The 19,368-nt window shown below is 38.7% G+C and overlaps 1 protein-coding gene across 5 annotated transcripts in view; it reads right to left on the reverse strand.

Moving 5' to 3' along the window:
- LOC139759216 (late secretory pathway protein AVL9 homolog) overlaps positions 1–19,368 on the reverse strand; it is a 141,147-nt gene that overhangs the window by 111,469 nt on the left and 10,310 nt on the right. For 4 of the 5 annotated variants that reach the window (XM_071681301.1, XM_071681300.1, XM_071681297.1 and 1 more), the window contains exons 5-6: positions 14,163–14,183; positions 1,077–1,266 (exon numbers count right to left, since the gene is read on the reverse strand). In XM_071681301.1, coding sequence (XP_071537402.1) covers positions 1,077–1,266; positions 14,163–14,183 — 211 coding nt within the window. The remainder of the gene's footprint in view (positions 1–1,076; positions 1,267–14,162; positions 14,184–19,368) is intronic. The other variant, XM_071681299.1, reaches the window with a different exon arrangement.

Consider the following 19,368-nt stretch of genomic DNA (forward strand, 5'->3'; position numbering starts at 1 on the left):
CTTGACTTTCCTCCTAAGACATTCCCTGCCCATTCTTCCCCCTTTACCCTTGAGCTCTGTTTCACTCCAGAAAATCCAGGTTCCTTTCCTCAAACATATTACCTACCTCTCCTTTATTCTCATCTTGGTTACATTGACACATATTCATACACCACAGCCTAATCTTTCGAAAAGAATGAGCACTTCTCATTGGGGTCCTTCTTTAGTTCCATCTTTTAGAAAATATGAAAAAAAAAAAAAGAATAATGGGGAGGGGGCATTCCAGCTAATGACTCCAGCCCCTCTTAGTCATCTTCAATGACACACAGGAAATATGGAGGTAGAATTCTTTGTCCCCTACCCTAAGATACATGCAGTATCTTATAATGACCGTATAAAATCAATGAGAAGCAGAAAATAAATTTTACTGGTATCAATAATCAAATGAGGTGGCCAATTCCTGAATAAACAAGTTTCAGCCAATTATGATTTTGATTGGTGAGTGAACAGTCACTAGCTGAAAAGGGATTCTGACATTGAAATTTTTCCTCCAGAAGTACTGCTCATCTAACACCAACTTACTACTTTTCATTTTATCATTCTAAAATGTTCGAAAATTTTAGGTATCATGATGCAATTACTGTGCTTAAGTGGGATAGACATGAGGTCCTATGACTAAACCCTAAGTTGGAAGGAATCAGGAAATGCATAGGTGCATTTTTGTCAACTTATTGGGAATTTCCCACATTTTCTCCATAACTCATCAGTCTCATTACTCAGTTTTCATTAACATTTGCCAAAGAGGAGTAAGTAATGAGCGTCGACTGATGATGAATTAAAAACACACAAGATGAAGTCATTTTCTGGAGGTGAGAGAATCACTGCAAACTATGCAAAACACACATGCAAAGTTAATCAAACACAAGAAACATATCATCATTTACATACCACATGAAGCCTTATATGAGGTACCCATAAATAATCATTAGGGAAAATAAACTGTTTGAAGAAAACCAACACTGCTCTTCTATGTTATATTCTAATATATCAAATCCACCTTACCTTAGGAAGAAAATACTGTAATATATACCACCAACCTTAATGATGCAGCATGAGCCAAGCCATTGGGAAAGTTATCTGGAAACAGTGCCATAAGAGATGTGATGGTGCGTGCAAGTGGGCCAACAGGGCTGTGGTAGAAGAGTACACGGTGCTCCAGCAGCATTAACTTGAACAATACCAAGATATTCCGACCAAACACTCTCACAGCATCTGATACAAACACTCCTGTTTGATAGATATTAGCTTTGTGTAATATCAGATAAAAAGCATCATAGAGAAATGAAGCAAGATGCACCTTTAAATGTACTGAAAAATAAAAAAAAGTTATTGGAACAGAAAACAAAAAATAAAGTAAAAGGAAAATTAAAAACTAACAATAAGTAGGGAAGAAGCCCATGGAAGTAGTGATGTGGCAAAACTGAAAGAATTACCAAAAGGCAATACTTGAAATGATTTTTCTACTACTGATAATTCAATCTCTTTAGTCAAAATAACACAGCAGCCACATTTACTGCTCTCCTGTTTTATCTTAAAACACTGCTACTAGTATCAGTAATTCTCTTCTTAATTACAGTCCCACTTCTACCTTCCTTATCATACTTAACACAGAGACTAACACACTACTTTTTACTCCATGAATACATCATCACTGTGTACACAAAACTTTGTGATATAATGTGATCTTATCCCCAACTTGAAATTTAAATTGTTGCCCTTGACTTTTTTTTTGTTCATGAGGCATAATCGATTTTACTTGATAATCTTGCTACTCTCTTTATTTGCTTGCTCCAACATGCATTCTTCAGATGATGAACAATTATGTCCGATCCATTTGCATATTATACTTAAATAAAGATACAGTCATCTTTTCTTTTTCCATAATTTTCTTCACTATCAACTGGATGAAAATATAAGGTTCACACATCATGTTCTTTAATCAATGGTCTGTAAAGTATGAACACTCCTGTCCCTATGTACAAACCCAAATGGACATATATACTCTAAGCCTTAGTAATATGAGCAAAGAAGATTGCACCAATCAATTTGAACATATGAATCAATCATATGAACAATCAATATGAACATATCAACCTCAATGCCTTTTCTAATTCTTCCTTCACTAGGTAAATTCAATATTTTTCAGAGATTAAAGTCATTATAAATCATTATACCTTGCCTTTGACTGGCAGAATTTGATATATGGGACCCTCCTTACCTTCTTTTATCTAATGTTTCTAATCAATGTTCCTGTCTAATGCTCTTAACTAACAGTTCTATCTCTTGCTCCTACCACTTTGTCAAAAGGCAGGGCTAGTGCATAACACTCATTGTACAGGTACCCCACCGAATTTCCGACAACTGATGGTTCAGCACCTCCTCTAGTCCGGACAAAATTACGTGAGGAACTTGAAATTACTGCGGCCACCAGACTAGTTTACTGGGAAGCCACAGATGGCGTTGTGTGTAGGGCGCACTTATTTACATTCTTTATATTGCACTTGTTGGTGGTGATACTACAATTCTGTGAGATTCTTCGCTTATTTTGCTTAAATTTAACCCTAGCTATGGCTTCTAAGACATATGAGAGTCTCAGTCGTGGTGTCAAACGTAAACACCAGTCCATATCGATCCAAGATAGAGTAGAACTGTTGAAAAAATTGGACTGTGGTGTTTCGGTGCATAAGCTGTATGACATCTACAGTATTGGTTCATTAACTGTTCATGATATAAAGAAGCAAAGGGAAAAAATATTGAAAATCTATGCAGACAGTGATTCCAAGAAGCAATTGATGATTAGAAAAACTATGAAAGATGGTAATGCAGATGAAATGCATTATTCTGGTGATGCACACCCAGAAAAACACTAACAGAAGATGAAGAAGACCTCACAGGATTCAAACAATCTAAGGACACTTACCATCTTTTAGGGTGCTCAAACATTTAATATTTGTTTAATTTAAATTTCTAGCACTCCATGGTATACTTTGGGCACATGGGAGATATATAATTAGTGGGTTAGAGGTAAGTTGATGAATTATTATTACGTGACCAAGGTTGGTCTGGCAAAATAGTTAATCCAGCAAGGCTTTGGAACCAAGCGTGCCGGAAAATCAGTGGTTTACCTGTACAAAAATTTAGACTTAGGAAGAATGAGTTGTGCGAGTTGTTTGTCAAATGTTATGTACAACAAGGAGTGATTGTATATGTGTGGACAGAATGCCAGCAGTCCACGTGCTGGTGAGGCAGAAAGAAAAGACAGCTACCCGGTCAACCCATGAAGTGCTGGCTTACTATGCAGCTATCAATGACTCAATGGATAATCAGGTAGGTAGCACTGGTAATATACTTCCCTGGTCAGTAACTTTCCATAATTAATCACTGCTTTCCATAATTAATGGATCACCTGCCTTTGCTTCTAACATAACTATAAAAGTCCTTAGGGTTTCTTTTGCTATTTTCTGAAACATATGCTTCATACTGAGGTTTGCTTTGTCATTAAGTCTCTTTATTTCCCTACACAAAGTCACATAACTTACTCTATCATGTTAGGTATTGGTCTATTTGAGTTTCTTATAAGCTACTTTCTAATACAAAAAGCAGTTCATTATTTCACCAATCCACCATCTTTGCTTCATTTTAGAAAAGACAATCTACTATGCACTGGCACATATATTCCCTCTACTACTTTAAAGGTTTTACTGATGCTTATCCTAGCTACTTACAGGTCTTTTTTATTGACTATATCATCCCAGGTTTGCCTGTCAAGACCAATGCAAAAGTTTTAAAATCTGCAGGTTTAAAATTGGTTATCTTTTGTGACTGTGATGCTGACCTACATTGCATGTGGTGCTGGAAGTGACCTCAAAAGTAATTTGTCAGTGATCACTTATACCAACTTTTCTCCAACTTCAACATTATCAATGAGATCCTCATTTGCAGTTTGAACTAAATTCAATATATTCTCATCTAGAGTTGTTTCTCAACTAACTGCATTAGTACACTATCAAGCTAATTTAGGTAGAATTTGTGCCTTGGACTACTGTACAGCAATTCTCCCCCCATTTAGATATCAGTGTGTTAAAAATTCCTACCATGATAGAATCATGTTCATTACCATTACAAATTTCAGTTAAATGATCATAAAATCTTTCACCTACCTCTAGTGTGTGTGTGTGTGTGTGTGTGTGTGTGTGTGTGTGTGTGTGTGTGTGTGTGTGTGTGTGTGTGTGTGAGGACTCTGTAAGCTAATCCTACTGTCATTTTCTGAAAAAGCTTATATTTAGTTTCTACAAAAATGAAGTAGTCATTATCATTAGAATTAAAAGGAATTCGAACAAAGAACAAGGCACCATTGTATACTTTGTTTCCCCTACCATTATCAAACAGAGTGTACCCTGGAAATGTGTATCCACAAGGAAATCTCTGTTATTAATGGCTAACCAAGATTCAGAACTAGCAATCACATCATAATTTCCTTCTAAACCTGTTGTCTCTATCTCTGAAATTTTATTGCATTAACTCTGAGCATCAACTAAAATAGAGATAAGACTGAGACCTACTTTGAAGAGCATTTACAATGGGGAATGGGTCTGCCCATTCTGTTCCACAAAGGCTGAGTTTTTTAACCAAAATGCACATGAAGACTCACTAAAAAGCCTACCAAAACATGCTACTCCCACCTCATTCAGGTGCAGTCCTTTCTTCATAAACATATCAAACTGCATTTAGAGATGCTGCCATAAGCCTCCAACATGAATATGTTTGCAGATGATGCAAAGGTCATGAGCGGAATGGAAAGTGAGAAGGACTGCATCAACTTACAAAGGGGGACCTAAACAAACTCTAAAGTTAGTCTGCTACATGGTTAATGAAATTCAATCCATGTAAAGTAATAACAATGGGACAAATTGAAAGAATGCCTCAATGTATTTATTACCTAACAGAAAATAACCTGTGTTTGAGAAGGACTTGGGAGTTGACATCATGCTTAACCACTGGTAGTGTCCCACATTTAGATAATAATTATAGAGACAAAATGCCTGTTGGCAAAATATTAGAACTTTCACATATATGGATAAGGAAGCAATTAGCAAGTTACTCACATCCTAAACCTTAAGAAGCACAAAAAGGTAATGGAAAAGGCCCAGAGGAAGGCAACAAAGATGGTATTGGAATAAAGAAAGCTGAGTTACAGGGAAAAAATAAAATGTTCTGATCAAAACCTTTAAGTTTTCAAAACAGATTGAAGATGAAGAGAGTGAAGAGTTCTTTGAGAGATGTAGAGATAGAGCAATCACAGGACATATCATTAAATTAAACAAGAAACCTGTTAAAAAAAGATGTGAATGAAAACTTTTATAATATAAGAGTGGTGGATAAATAGAACAAGATGATTGAAGATATGGTACTGCATAAACTTAAGAAAATTAATGATAGTAGAGAATGTTTGTGTGATGAGGTCCTACAAGTGTAAAGCTCCTTCATCATACAGCACAAATTGGGCACTTACAAACAGGTTATTACAAACATATGAATGAGCCTCTATCATGCAGTGTTCAACATTGCAACCCATCATTCTAATTGAGCCAAACCTTGAATCCCAGACAGGGGAGTCACCTCACAGCAAATCCAGCAGCTCATTCTCTCCTTTGGAACAGATCAATGAATGGGAGCCATTTGCAAGCTGAGGAATATATATGTGTGTGCAGACATAAGGTTGATGGTATATACACAAGGTTATGAGACTGGGAACACCAGTACAAAACCCCCTCCCCATAATGCTAAAAAAGTAATCACAAAGTAAAATTCACACAAACACGCATACAAACTCTGTCACAGCTCTAAGTCAGGCTCAGCTTACACACACAATGTATGCACCAAAGATCCTCAGCTGTATGTAAAATGATGAACTCCATCACCCAATGTTTCAAATAAATATTACTTGCTATGGAAACACATGATCTTTGTCTCTCAACTTCATTAATCTAACCATGGTTTACAACCTAGTTCAGTGCAAATATAAACATAATCAATAAAGCCAAGATCACGGGGTTGTGAAAAAGATTTATGTCATGGCTCACAAAACTTCCTCACTGAGTTTCACAAGGCTGTCTGCATCCAGAACCCATGTCCACATTGATGGTGTAAAGTCACCTTCAAATAAAATAATACATCAACACTGTGGTCATGAACATCAACTTTGCCCTTAAACATATCCCCACTCAAACTATCTAACTAATCCCCAAATTCCTTCAACAAACCCACAATCTCTCAACTACTTATGATCCTTTGCTAACTTTTCAAAAGGTTTGTATCTAATTTAGCTTACAAAGACAGTGGAAGTTCCACAAACTAGTCCTCCATAATTTGGAAATATGAAAACTTCCTCTGCTGCTTCATAGGCTTTATCAACTGCAACTTAGAGCAATTCAAGACTCTTATGGCTCTCACCTCAACTGATGGCTCTATCATTAGTGTAAGTGTTGACAACTGCTCTTCATAATACAAATATCACTAAAAATCCCTTACCAACCTCCAGGGCTGGATCTCACCAACTAGGTCATCATCAACAAATCAAGACTGTAGTTATGTGCACCAATCTTACTTCCAATAAATGTCCAATATCTTAATGTTCACTTAAACCCTAATCCCCTCCAGGCTGTTAAGTCCACCAAGCTTCTTGGTTTCACTCAGGATGAAAAATACCAGCACCATTATCATGTCCGCCAGTGATCATCTTTACAATTTCCATGATCTCAAGACACTTGGATATCTTGCACCTGATCAAAAGAACATTACATGGCTTGCATTTTCATAAACCTCACTTATGCTTCCCCAAATTGATCTACTTCCAAATCCACAACACAATGGGGGCTACTAGAAAAAGTACTCAAGAAGAGCTACAAGATCATCCTCAATCCTTCTTACACCACCTGTTAAGAAGGACTAAACACACTCATCCTTCCAATTTTTGCCAACTATCACCTGGACCACATCCTAAAATTTAGGAAGAAGCTACTGTGCCATTCTTGTTACAGTCACTTGCCAAGAGAAATCCCTCAGTTCTGAGCATCAGTTTGACATCATAATAACAGCAAGTATATAAACATGAAAAGACTGCTACATGAACAGCCCTGCCTCAACCACTATGAGAATCTTCAGTAAGATGTACTGTTTATGAAAAGACTGTTTGTTTGACATCCCCCTTGCAATTGTTCCAGTGTTTATCCTGCATTTATACATATTTCAGTAATCTATCATAAAAGAGAATATAAATACACACACACACACACACTGGAGACTGCATGGGAAAATAAAATTAATTATCAACTGTGTTATTCGTACTAAGGATACGGCATCACATCTAATACTTCCTAGGGGATACAAGGTAACAAGGAAGAAGATTAAAAAGGACGGGAGTGATAAGTCTTGCAAAGATTTTATAAATTCATAGGAGTATGGTTGGATGAGTAAGTGCCAAATAGGATGGATGGATGCCATCATAGTATAATGCATATGGAAAAGGTGTAAGGAATGAATCAATAACACTACGTTATAAGCCAGCTAAAAGTAGAAAGGCTGCATGTAAAAGGTATGTAGTTCAAGTGGTTTGATGGAAATAAGGGATTTGATAAAACAAATGATAATTAGAAATGGAACATGATACAGATGTGGCTATATGGATCAGATACTAACCAATTAGATGTCATCTGAAAAAGATATAAAAATAAAGAAATACACACGTGCAGTATTTACTAATTACAGGGATGAATTTGTATCTTTCATGATGACAGGAACAAACTTGTATGCATATGTAAAAGCATAGCATGACTTAGTTGTCTGACACAGTTTACATAAGCATATCTACCTCAAAAACCCAAAAGTTACCGATATGGATATGAACAATTACTTATTTCTATTGTCTCCTGTCACTGTTGGGAAACATTTCATAATATAAGAATAAAAAAAATGAAATGCTCTTTGTTTAGTTCACGGCTTGAAAAAGATAGCCACCAACAGCACGTAATATGACAGTAACTAAAAGTATACAATTAGATAGCCACTAATAGTACACAAAAAGAAAGCCAATAGCAGAACACAATAAGAGAACCTGTAACAGTACAAAAAAAAAAAAAAAAAGATAGCCACTAGCAGTACACAATATGAGAGCCACTAGCAGTTCACAATAAGATAACCACTAGCAGTACACAATAAAGATACCACTAGCAGTACACAAAATGACAGCCACTATCAGTGCAATTTAATACAGCCACTTGTAGTACACAATAAGATAGCTAAAAGCTGCATACATTAAAACAGCCATTAGCAGGACACAATAAGACAGCCAATAGCAGCAAACAGTAAGGTAACCATGCAATACATATTAAGAAAACATCAAGCAAGACAAAATAAGACAGCCACTAGTAGTTCACAATAAGGTAACAGCCACTAGTAGTACACAATAAGACAGCCATGAGCAGAACACAATGAAATAGCCACTACCAGTACACAATAAGATATCCATAAATAAAACACAATAAAATAGCCACTATCAGTACAAAGTAAAATAGCCACAAGCAGTACCACAGAGCCACTATTAGTACACAATAAGATTACAAATGCAAAGCATTATATGATAAAAACTAAAAGTACATAATAGAATGGCCACTAGTAGTACAGAATAAGAGAGCCACTAGAAGTACAAAATATGATAGCCACTAGTAATACACAACACGACAACTACTATAAGCACACCATTTGACAGCCGCTCACAGTACACAATAAGACCACCACTAGCAGTACACAATAAAATAGCCAATAGCAGTGCAAAATATGAAAGCCACTATCAGTACACAATACGATAACCACTGGAAGTACAAAAAATGATAGCCACTATCAGTGCAGAACAAGATAGCCACAAGCAGTACACAAATCAAAATGAATCATTCAAATCTGCCAGTATTAAGCATCATTCCAAGTCTCATAAACTATAGATGTAAAGTATTACTCCTGCTCATCATACATATACACAGATATTCTTCTGACATGAATTTACTCTAAGTTCCCATCTAAAGGATATTCATATTAGTATAACATGAATTCATGGCAAAGAATGACTTAGATTGAAAGTTTTAGCATTTTTTTAAGGAGAAGGGCCACACTTTAGTACCTCACTGCCTTTATTAGGTTGACAAAAAAAAAAAACTTCTGGTGATTTAAATGCTACATGAATTAAAAAATATTCTAACTTCTGACGTAAACAAAAGGAAAAAGTTCTATTTACTTGCACAAAAATACATGCGTGCATATTTCTTGTGTATTTTGTACATGTATATTCAAAACATTTTAAGACCCTTTGTTATATCACATTTATGCAAAATAATGATATACTAAATAATGAATGCAAGTTAACAGTCATACAATTACTGCAATCTTCAATTTTCCTGCAGATGAAAAAAATGAAAAAAGGAAAAAAAAAAAAGGTGAGTTTTGAGAAATTAAAACCTGCTCCTCTACAGGGCAGTCTCCTGCTGGCAGAGAGAGATTCTCACAGATCCCAAGAGGTTTGAAACCTCTTGTGCCCCACATTCCAGTGAAGTTTACACCTACTACCATGCCTGCTAACCACCTTCTGGAAGTTGCTGCCTTTAGTTAAGATTGAGTTCCCCCAACCAATCAGCAACCTCACTTGCCAATAACATCAATGACCCATCAGCTGACCCACTGGTCATCCTGGTCACTCATATTTCTCAGAACATGGATGTCACTCTCATGGAAATTACCATCAACTTAAAGTGTTTCAAAAGAATGTTGAAGATATAGTGAGGAAAAATCAACCCAGCAAATTGCTCATACAGCACTGCCCCAGAGAGAAATAGTTCTTCATTCCTTAAAACTAACCTTTCCCTCCAGGGTTAGTCAATCCTCTGGGCTGTGAGAGAGGATACTAATATGGAGGAGGAATGGACAAAAACTTCTTAGCCACAGAAAAATATGAATAAAAACCATTCTACCTTAACAGTATCCTATAACATAACAGCAATCCCTTTTCTCTAACCCACTTCAATTTCTTCCCCCACAACCTCCCATTAACTTGTGCAGATCACAACACAATGGTCTTCTCATGTGCATACAATCTCACAATCACATTACAGCACCCTTACACCACAACTGCAACAACAAATATGCAGCACTACATTGCACAACTGGAACAATGGCTCACACAGAACAAAACGTCTGCATCCCCATAAAGAACAAAATATTTGCATTCCTATAAAAGTCTTCAACCACTTTTGACCCTTGACATCTCGAGATGAATCCAGCTGATACCCTCCAGTCAGTTTGAATGGACAATCACTCCCACTGAACAAAACACCAACCATTCTCAGCATCACATTTGACACACACATTATTCACTCAGCACACCAATAACATCAATACAAAAGCAACTCACAAACTAAATGCCCTCAGAACACTAGAACCAGATTTGGACAAGAATAATCCCTTAATATCCTCTAAAAAAATTAAACCACTATACTTTTAACTATGCCCCCCTGCTTAGGCTTCCATCCTCTCAAAAGCAAATACAGCATAGCTGCAAACCACACAAAAAGGTGCACTCGGAGCATGCACTAGCAGCCTAGACCAAAAACAGTTAGCACCTTCACAACAAAATAAAGATCTTCCAAATATAGTCTCACCTCAACATGCTTGGCAATTCTATGCAACAGCACTACAATGTCCACAAAAAGCCTAATCTGCCATCCCATATATTTTCAAAGATGATGTCACACATTTAAGTACTTTGTCATTTCTTCTTTGGCCTTGATTACCATCTGCAGATGTTTGGGTATAGAACTGACAAGGTTCTTGAAGTATTCTAGGCCCATGCTTTGGGTCTATAGGCTCATGATCTCCTGACTTAGGCAAGGCACTGATGAGGTGCTTCAGGAAACAGCTGCTTAATCTTGCATTCTGAGTGTATAGTGTGCCTAAAAATCTTATGTGCACCCACATTTTCTTGCTTCCAGGCAAGAATTCTGGCTTTCTCCTCCTTAGTAAGGTAAGAGACAACCGTCTTGAAAGCTGAGGTTGATGAAATATAGCTCCCAGAAGAGAAATTCCCAAAATGAAGTATCAGCCAGGAAGAGGAAAAAGGAAGAACATCCTTCCCGAGAGATAGCCTGAGGCACACTAAGGCAGGTTGCTGGTGCTCACACTGTTAGAAAAGCTAGTCTCAGTGACCAGATGTATGATGATTTCACCTCGGAAGCATCATATGCTTGTACCAACAATAAGCCTTTGCCGTGTATCGCCACTGAAAACTATGGGGGTCAACAAGGCTTTTTGCAGAAACTCTACCCATCCCACTCATACCATTCTTTAAATAACAATTAACTCAAGGATGGTTTATAGTTATTTGAAGAATGGAAGAGCCATGGAAGCGGAGGTGAGTCACAGGGTGGAGAGGGGGGCTAAAGTTCTGGAAGAGCTGAAAAATGTGTGGAATGCAAAAACGTTATCCTGGAAAGCAAAAATGGGTGTGCTTGAAGGAATATAGTTCCAACAATGTTATATGGTTGCGAGGCGTGGGCTATAGATAGGGTTGTACGGATGAGGGTGGATGTGCTGGAAATGAGATGTTTGAGGACAATATGAGGTGTGAGGTGGTGTGATCGAGTAAGTAATGAAAACGTAAGAGAGATGTGTGGTAATAAAAAGAGTGTGGTTGAGAGAGCAGAAGAGGGTGTATTGAAATGGTGTGGTCACATGGAGAGAATGAGTAAGGAAAGATTGATAAAGAGGATATATGTGTCAGAGGTGGAGGGAACGAGGAGAAGTGGGAGACCATATTGGAGGTGGAAGGATGGAGTGAAATAGATTTTGAACGAACGGGGCCTGAACATGCAGGAAGGTGAAAGGTGTGCAAGGAATAGAGTGAATTGGAACAATGTGGTATACTGGGGTCGATGTGCTGTCAATGGATTGAACCAGGGCAGGTGAAGCATCTGGGGTAAACCATTGAAAGTTCTGTGGGGCCTGGGTGTGGAAAGGGAGCTGTGGTTTCAGTGCATTGTACATGACAGCTAAGAGACTGAGTGTGAACAAATGTGGCCTTTGTTGTCTTTTCCTAACGCTGCCTCATGCGCATGCTGGGAGAGGGGGTTGTCATTCCACGTGTGGCGGGGTGGCAACGGGAATGAATAGGGGCAGCAAGTATGAATTATGTACATGTGTATATATGTATATGTCTGAGTGTAAGTTTGAATGGAGAAAAACTGGAGGAAGTAAAGTGTTTTAGATATCTGGGAGTGGATCTGGCAGCGGATGGAACCATGGAAGTGGAAGTGAATCATAGGGTGGAGGAGGGGGCGAAAATTCTGGGAGCCTTGAAGAATGTGTGGAAGTTGAGAACATTATCTCGGAAAGCAAAAATGGGTATGTTTAAAGGAATAGTGGTTCCAACAATGTCGTATAGTTGCGAGGTGTGGGCTATGGACAGAGTTGTGCGCAGGAGGGTGGATGTGCTGGAAATGAGATGTTTGAGGACAATATGTGGTGTGAGGTGGTTTGATCAAGTAAGTAATGTAAGGGAGAGAGAGATGTGTGGAAATAAAAAGAGTGTGGTTGAGAGAACAGAGGAGGGTGTTTTGAAATGGTTTGGTCACATGGAGAGAATGAGTGAGGAAAGATTGACCAAGAGGATATATGTGTCAGAGGTGGAGGGAACGAGGAGAAGTGGGAGACCAAATTGGAGGTGGAAAGATGGAGTGAAAAAGATTTTGAGTGATCGCGGCCTAAACATGCAGGAGGGTGAAAGGCGTGCAAGGAATAGAGTGAATTGGAATGATGTGGTGTACCGGGGTCGACGTGCTGTCAATGGATTGAACCAGGGCATGTGAAGCGTCTGGGGTAAACCATGGAAAGTTCTGTGGGGCCTGGATGTGGAAAGGGAGCTGTGGTTTTGGTGCATTATTACATGACAGCTAGAGACTGAGTGTGAACGAATGTGGCCTTTGTTGTCTTTTCCTAGCGCTACCTCGCACACATGAGGGGGGAGGGGGTTGTTATTTCATGTGTGGCAAGGTGGCGATGGGAATGAATAAAGGCAGATAGTATGAAATATGTACAAGTGTATATATGTATATGCCTGTGTGTGTAGATATATGTATACGTTGAGATGTATAGGTATGTATATTTGCGTGTGTGGAAGTGTATGTGGGTGGGTTGGGCCATTCTTTCATCTGTTTCCTTGTGCTACCTCACTAACGCAAGAGACAGCGACAAAGCAAAATAAATAAAATAAATATATGTATATGTTGAAATGTATAGGTATGTATATGTGCATGTGTGGACATGTATGTATATACATGTGTATGTGAGTGGGTAGGGCCATTCTTTCGTCTGTTTCCTTGCACTACCTCGCTAATGTGGGAGACAGTGTCAAAGTATAATAATAATAATAAAAAAAAAAAGTAGATTTAGAAAAGTTTACCCGTCTCACACTTCAGCAACCTAAACTCACATATCCCCCAACCCCTACCAAACATAACAATGACAAAACACACAAACTAAAAATAACCCAAAAAACACTAAGCATCTAAGCATCCAACTTTCTAACACTGTCATAAGCTCTAACCCACCAAATATACACTTATCAGAAAACACATTCGCCAGGCAAACACAAGTCACACTCTTTCATCTAAGCTCTAGACATCATATATCCCTATAACACTATAAATACTGATTCAACACATCCCAAGACATATCAAGCCCATGATGCAACTACCACAACAAAGACACCAAACACTTACTACTCAACTGTCCTCTACTCTCTGCACTTAGATGCACATACAACATCCCAACACTTCATGACCAATGGTCCCAGCCAGTAGATGTGGCCAGCTTTCTGAGTGCTGCAAGTTCCTCATAAAGTTAAAAGGGACTCCTGGTGCAGAAAGTAAGGACATATATGTAAACATGAAAACACAACAAACACACATGCAGACACTATAACAAAATCTATTATCATAGAAAATACATTCTAATCAATGACTTATCTAAAAAAAAGTATATTGGAATGGTCATGCAGTAATTGTAGCTTGTTGCATTTTCCTTACCATACTTATCCTCATGATCAACTGGCAAAAAACATAGTAGCTTTCAAGTATACACAGGAAAAACACTACAGAATCATTTACATTTAGATTTAAACAAATAATTACTAAGAGATCATCAAATCCATAAATATTAGAAAAACTTGGATTTGCTTATCAAACTTTACAAGAAGAATGTGATAAATACGAAATAAATGGGATATAGCTATTAAGAAACATATGTATATTCTAAAAACTTTCAATACTGCACAGGATATCATGTACTGTACAGTGGGACACAGTAGAATTTCATCAAAATAAAAAAGCTACTGCAATACCTCCACTGTTTTACATTCCAAGTTCCAAACATTATATAATGGCACCCCATACTCCCTATTTTACATCACTACCTACAATTACTTTTGTGCATTACCACCACAGGTTAAGAATCACTATGATTTGTGATCTAAATAACTGTCTTCTCGATCTTTTCTATGAGCAAATCTGGTTTCTGCTCTACATTAACACCTCAATAAAAGCTACAGTCATTCCTACATAATGCTATTCAACAAGACCTTTTCCATCGCGGGGAAGAAAGATTACTGCCTATGTGCCTCCAAAGTATCATAAAAGGTAACTATGAGAGGTGGAAGTGGGAGGCTTGAACAGAGAAATGGGCCAAACGAGGATATTCCTCCTATGGCTCAGTCCTCTGTTCTTAATGCTACCTTGCTAACTCAAGAAATGGCGAATACGTAATAAAAATGTGTTTTAGATATCTGGGAGTGGCTTTAGCAGCGGATGGAACCATGGAAGCGGAAGTGAGTCACAGGGTGGGGGAGGGGCCGAAAGTTCTGGGAGTGCTGAAGAATGTGTGGAAGGTGAGAACGTTATCTCGGAGAGCAAAAATTGGTATGTTTGAAGGAATAGTGGTTCCAACAATGTTATATGGTTGCGAGGCGTGGGCTATAGATAGGGTTGTGCGCAGGAGGGTGGATGTGCTGGAAATGCGATATTTGAGGACAATATGTGGTGTGAGGTGATTTGATTGAGTAAGAAATAAAGGGTTAGAGAGATGGGTGGAAATAAAAAGAGTGTGGTTGAGAGAGCAGAAAAGGATGTGTTGAAATGGTTTGGACATGGAGAGAATGAGTGAGGAAATATTGACAAAGAGGATATATGCGTCAGAGGTGGAGGGAATGAGGAGAAGTGGGAGACCAAATTGGAGGTGGAAAGATGGAGTGAAAAAGATTTTGAGTGACCAGGGCCTGAACATGCAGGAGGGTGAAAGGCGTGCAAGGAATAGAGTGAATTGGAACGATGTGGTATACCGGGGTCGACATGCTGTCAATGGATTGAACCAGGGCATGTGAAGCGTCTGGGGTAAACCATGGAAAGTTCTGTAGGGCCTGGATGTGGAAAGGGAGCTGTGGTTTCGGTGCATTATTACATGACAGCTAGAGACTGAGTGTGAACGAATGGGGCCTTTGTTGTCTTTTCCTAGCGCTATCTCGCACACATGAGGGGGGAGGGGGTTGTTATTCCATGTGTGGCGAGGTGGCGATGGGAATAAATAAAGGCAGTATGAATTATGTACATGTGTATATATGTATATGTCTGTGTGTGTATATATATGTGTACATTGAGATGTACAGGCATGTATATTTGCGTATATGGATGTGTATGTATATACATGTGTATGTGGGCGGGTTGGGCCATTTCTTTCGTCTGTTTCCTTGCGCTACCTCGCTAACGCGGGAGACAGCGACAAGTATAATAAATATAAAATAATAATAATATATATTTATTTTTGCTTTGTCGCTGTCTCCCGCGTTAGCAAGGTAATGTAAGGAAACACATGAAAGAAATGGCCCAACCCACCCACATACACATGTATATACATACACATCCACACACGCAAATATACATACCTATACATCTCAACGTATACATATATATACACACACAGACATATACATATATACACATGTACATAATTCATACTGTCCGCCTTTATTCATTCTCATCACCACACCTGCCACACATGAAATAACAACCCCCTCCCCCCCTCATGTGCACGAGGTAGCGCTAGGAAAAGACAACAAAGGCCACATTCGTTCTCACTCAGTCTCTAGCTGTCATGTAATAATGCACCAAAACCACAGCTCCCTTTCCACATCCAGGCTCCACAGAACTTTCCATGGTTTACCCCAGACGCTTCACATGCCCTCGTTCAATCCATTGACAACACATCAATCCCAGTATACCACATCATTCCAATTCACTCTATTCCTTGCACGCCTTTCACCCTCCTGCATGTTCAGGCCCCAATCACTCAAAATCTTTTTCACTCCATCTTTCCACCTCCAATTTGGTCTCCCACTTCTCCTCGTTCCCTCCACCTCTGACACATATATCCTATTGGTCAATCTTTCCTCACTCATTCTCTCCATGTGCCCAAACCATTTCAAAACACCCTCTTCTGCTCTCTCAACCACGCTCTTTTTATTTCCACAAATCTCTCTTACCCTTACGTTACTTACTTGATCAAACCACCTCACACCACACATTGTCCTTAAACATCTCATTTCCAGCACATCCATCCTCCTGCGCACAACTCTATCCATAGCCCACGCCTCGCAACCATACAACATTGTTGGAACCACTATTCCTTCAAACATACCCATTTTTGCTTTCCGAGATAATGTTCTCGACTTCCACACATTCTTCAAGGCTCCCAGAATTTTCGCCCCCTCCCCCACCCTATGATCCACTTCCGCTTCCATGTTTCCATCCGCTGCCAGATCCACTCCCAGATTTCTAAAACACTTTACTTCCTCCAGTTTTTCTCCATTCAAACTTACCTCCCAATTGACTTGACCCTCAACCCTACTGTACCTAATAACCTTGCTCTTATTCACATTTACTCTTAGCTTTCTTCTTTCACACACTTTACCAAACTCAGTCACCAGCTTCTGCAGTTTCTCACATGAATCAGCCACCAGCGCTGTATCATCAGCAAACAAAAAACTGATTCACTTCCCAAGCTCTCTCATCCCCAACAGACTTCATACTTGCCCCTCTTTCCAAAACTCTTGCATTCACCTCCCTAACAACCCCATCCATAAACAAATTAAACAACCATGGAGACATCACACACCCCTGCCGCAAACCTACATTCACTGAGAACCAATCACTTTCCTCTCTTCCTACACGTACACATGCCTTACATCCTCGATAAAAACTTTTCACTGCTTCTAACAACTTGCCTCCAACACCATATATTCTTAATACCTTCCACAAAGCATCTCTATCAACTCTATCATATGCCTTCTCCAGATCCATAAATGCTACATACAAATCCATTTGCTTTTCTAAGTATTTCTCACATACATTCTTCAAAGCAAACACCTGATCCACACATCCTCTACCACTTCTGAAACCACACTGCTCTTCCCCAATCTGATGCTCTGTACATGCCTTCACCCTCTCAATCAATACCCTCCCATATAATTTACCAGGAATACTCAACAAACTTATACCTCTGTAATTTGAGCACTCACTCTTATCCCCTTTGCCTTTGTACAATGGCACTATGCACGCATTCCGCCAATCCTCAGGCACCTCACCATGAGTCATACATATATTAAATAACCTTACCAACCAGTCAATAATACAGTCACCCCCTTTTTTAATAAATTCCACTGCAATACCATCCAAACCTGCTGCCTATATATATATATATATATATATATATATATATATATATATATATATATATATATATATATATATATATATACTCCTTTTAGAAAGTTAGAATACAGCTGTGGTTTTGGTGCATTATTACATGACAGCTAGAGACCGAGTGTGAACGAATGGGGCCTTTGTTGTCTTTTCCTAGCACTACCTCGCACACATGAGGGGGGGGGGGGGGGGGGGGGGGGGGGGGGGGGGGGGTTATTCCATGTGTGGAGAGGTGGCGATGGGAATGAATAAAGGCAGACAGTATGAATTATGTACATGTGTATATATGTATATGTCTGTGTGTATATATATGTATACATTGAGATGCATAGGTATGTATACTAGCATGTGTGGACGTGTATGTATATACATGTGTATGGGGGTGGGTTGGGCCATTCTTTCATCTGTTTCCTTGCGCTACCTCACTAATGCGGGAGACAGCAACAAAGCAAAATAAAGTATATAAATAAATAATATATATATCTTTTTTCATACTATTTGCCATTTCCCGCGTTAGCGAGGTAGCATTAAGAACAGAGGACTAGACCTTTGAGGGAATATCCTCACCTGGCTCCCTTCTCTGTTCCTTCTTTTGAAAAAAAAAAAAAAAACAGGGAAGGATTTCCAGCCCCCCGCTCCCTTCCCTTTTAGTCGCCTTCTACAACACACAGGGAATACGTGGGAAGTATTCTTTCTCCCCTATCCCCAGGGATAATATATATATGATGGGAATGAATGAAAGCAGACAGTATGAACTATGTACATGTGTATATATGTATATGTCTGTGTGTATATATATATATATATATATATATATATATATATATATATATATATATATATATATATATATATATATCCCTGGGGATAGGGGAGAAAGAATACTTCCCACGTATTCCCTGCGTGTCGTAGAAGGCGACTAAAAGGGGAGGGAGCAGGGGGCTGGAAATCCTCCCCTCTCGTTTTTTTTTTTTAATTTTCCAAAAGAAGGAACAGAGAATTGGGCCAGGTGAGGGTATTCCCTCAAGGCCCAGTCCTCTGTTCTTAACGCTACCTCGCTAATGCGGGAAATGGCGAATAGTTTGAAAGAAAGAAAGAAAGATATATGTTGAGATGTATAGGTATGTATATTTGCGTGTGTGGACGTGTATGTATATACATGTGTATGTGAGTGGGTTGGGCCATTCTTTTGTCTGTTTCCTTGCACTACCTCGCTAATGCGGGAGACAGCGACAAAGCAAAATAAATAAATAAATATATATATGTGTGTGTGGCAGGGTGGCAACAGGAATGGATGAAGGCAGCAAGTATGAATATGTACATGTGCATATATGTATAAGTCTGTGTATGTATATGTATGTATACATTGAGATATATAGGTATGTATATGTGCGTGTGTGGGTGTATATTTATATACATGGGTATGTGGGTGGGTTGGGCCATTCTTTCGTCTGTTTCCTTGTGCTACCTCGCTAATGCGCAA

Source organism: Panulirus ornatus, chromosome 32 (genome assembly GCF_036320965.1).
Source record: "Panulirus ornatus isolate Po-2019 chromosome 32, ASM3632096v1, whole genome shotgun sequence".
Classification (NCBI taxonomy): Eukaryota; Metazoa; Arthropoda; class Malacostraca; order Decapoda; family Palinuridae; genus Panulirus; species Panulirus ornatus.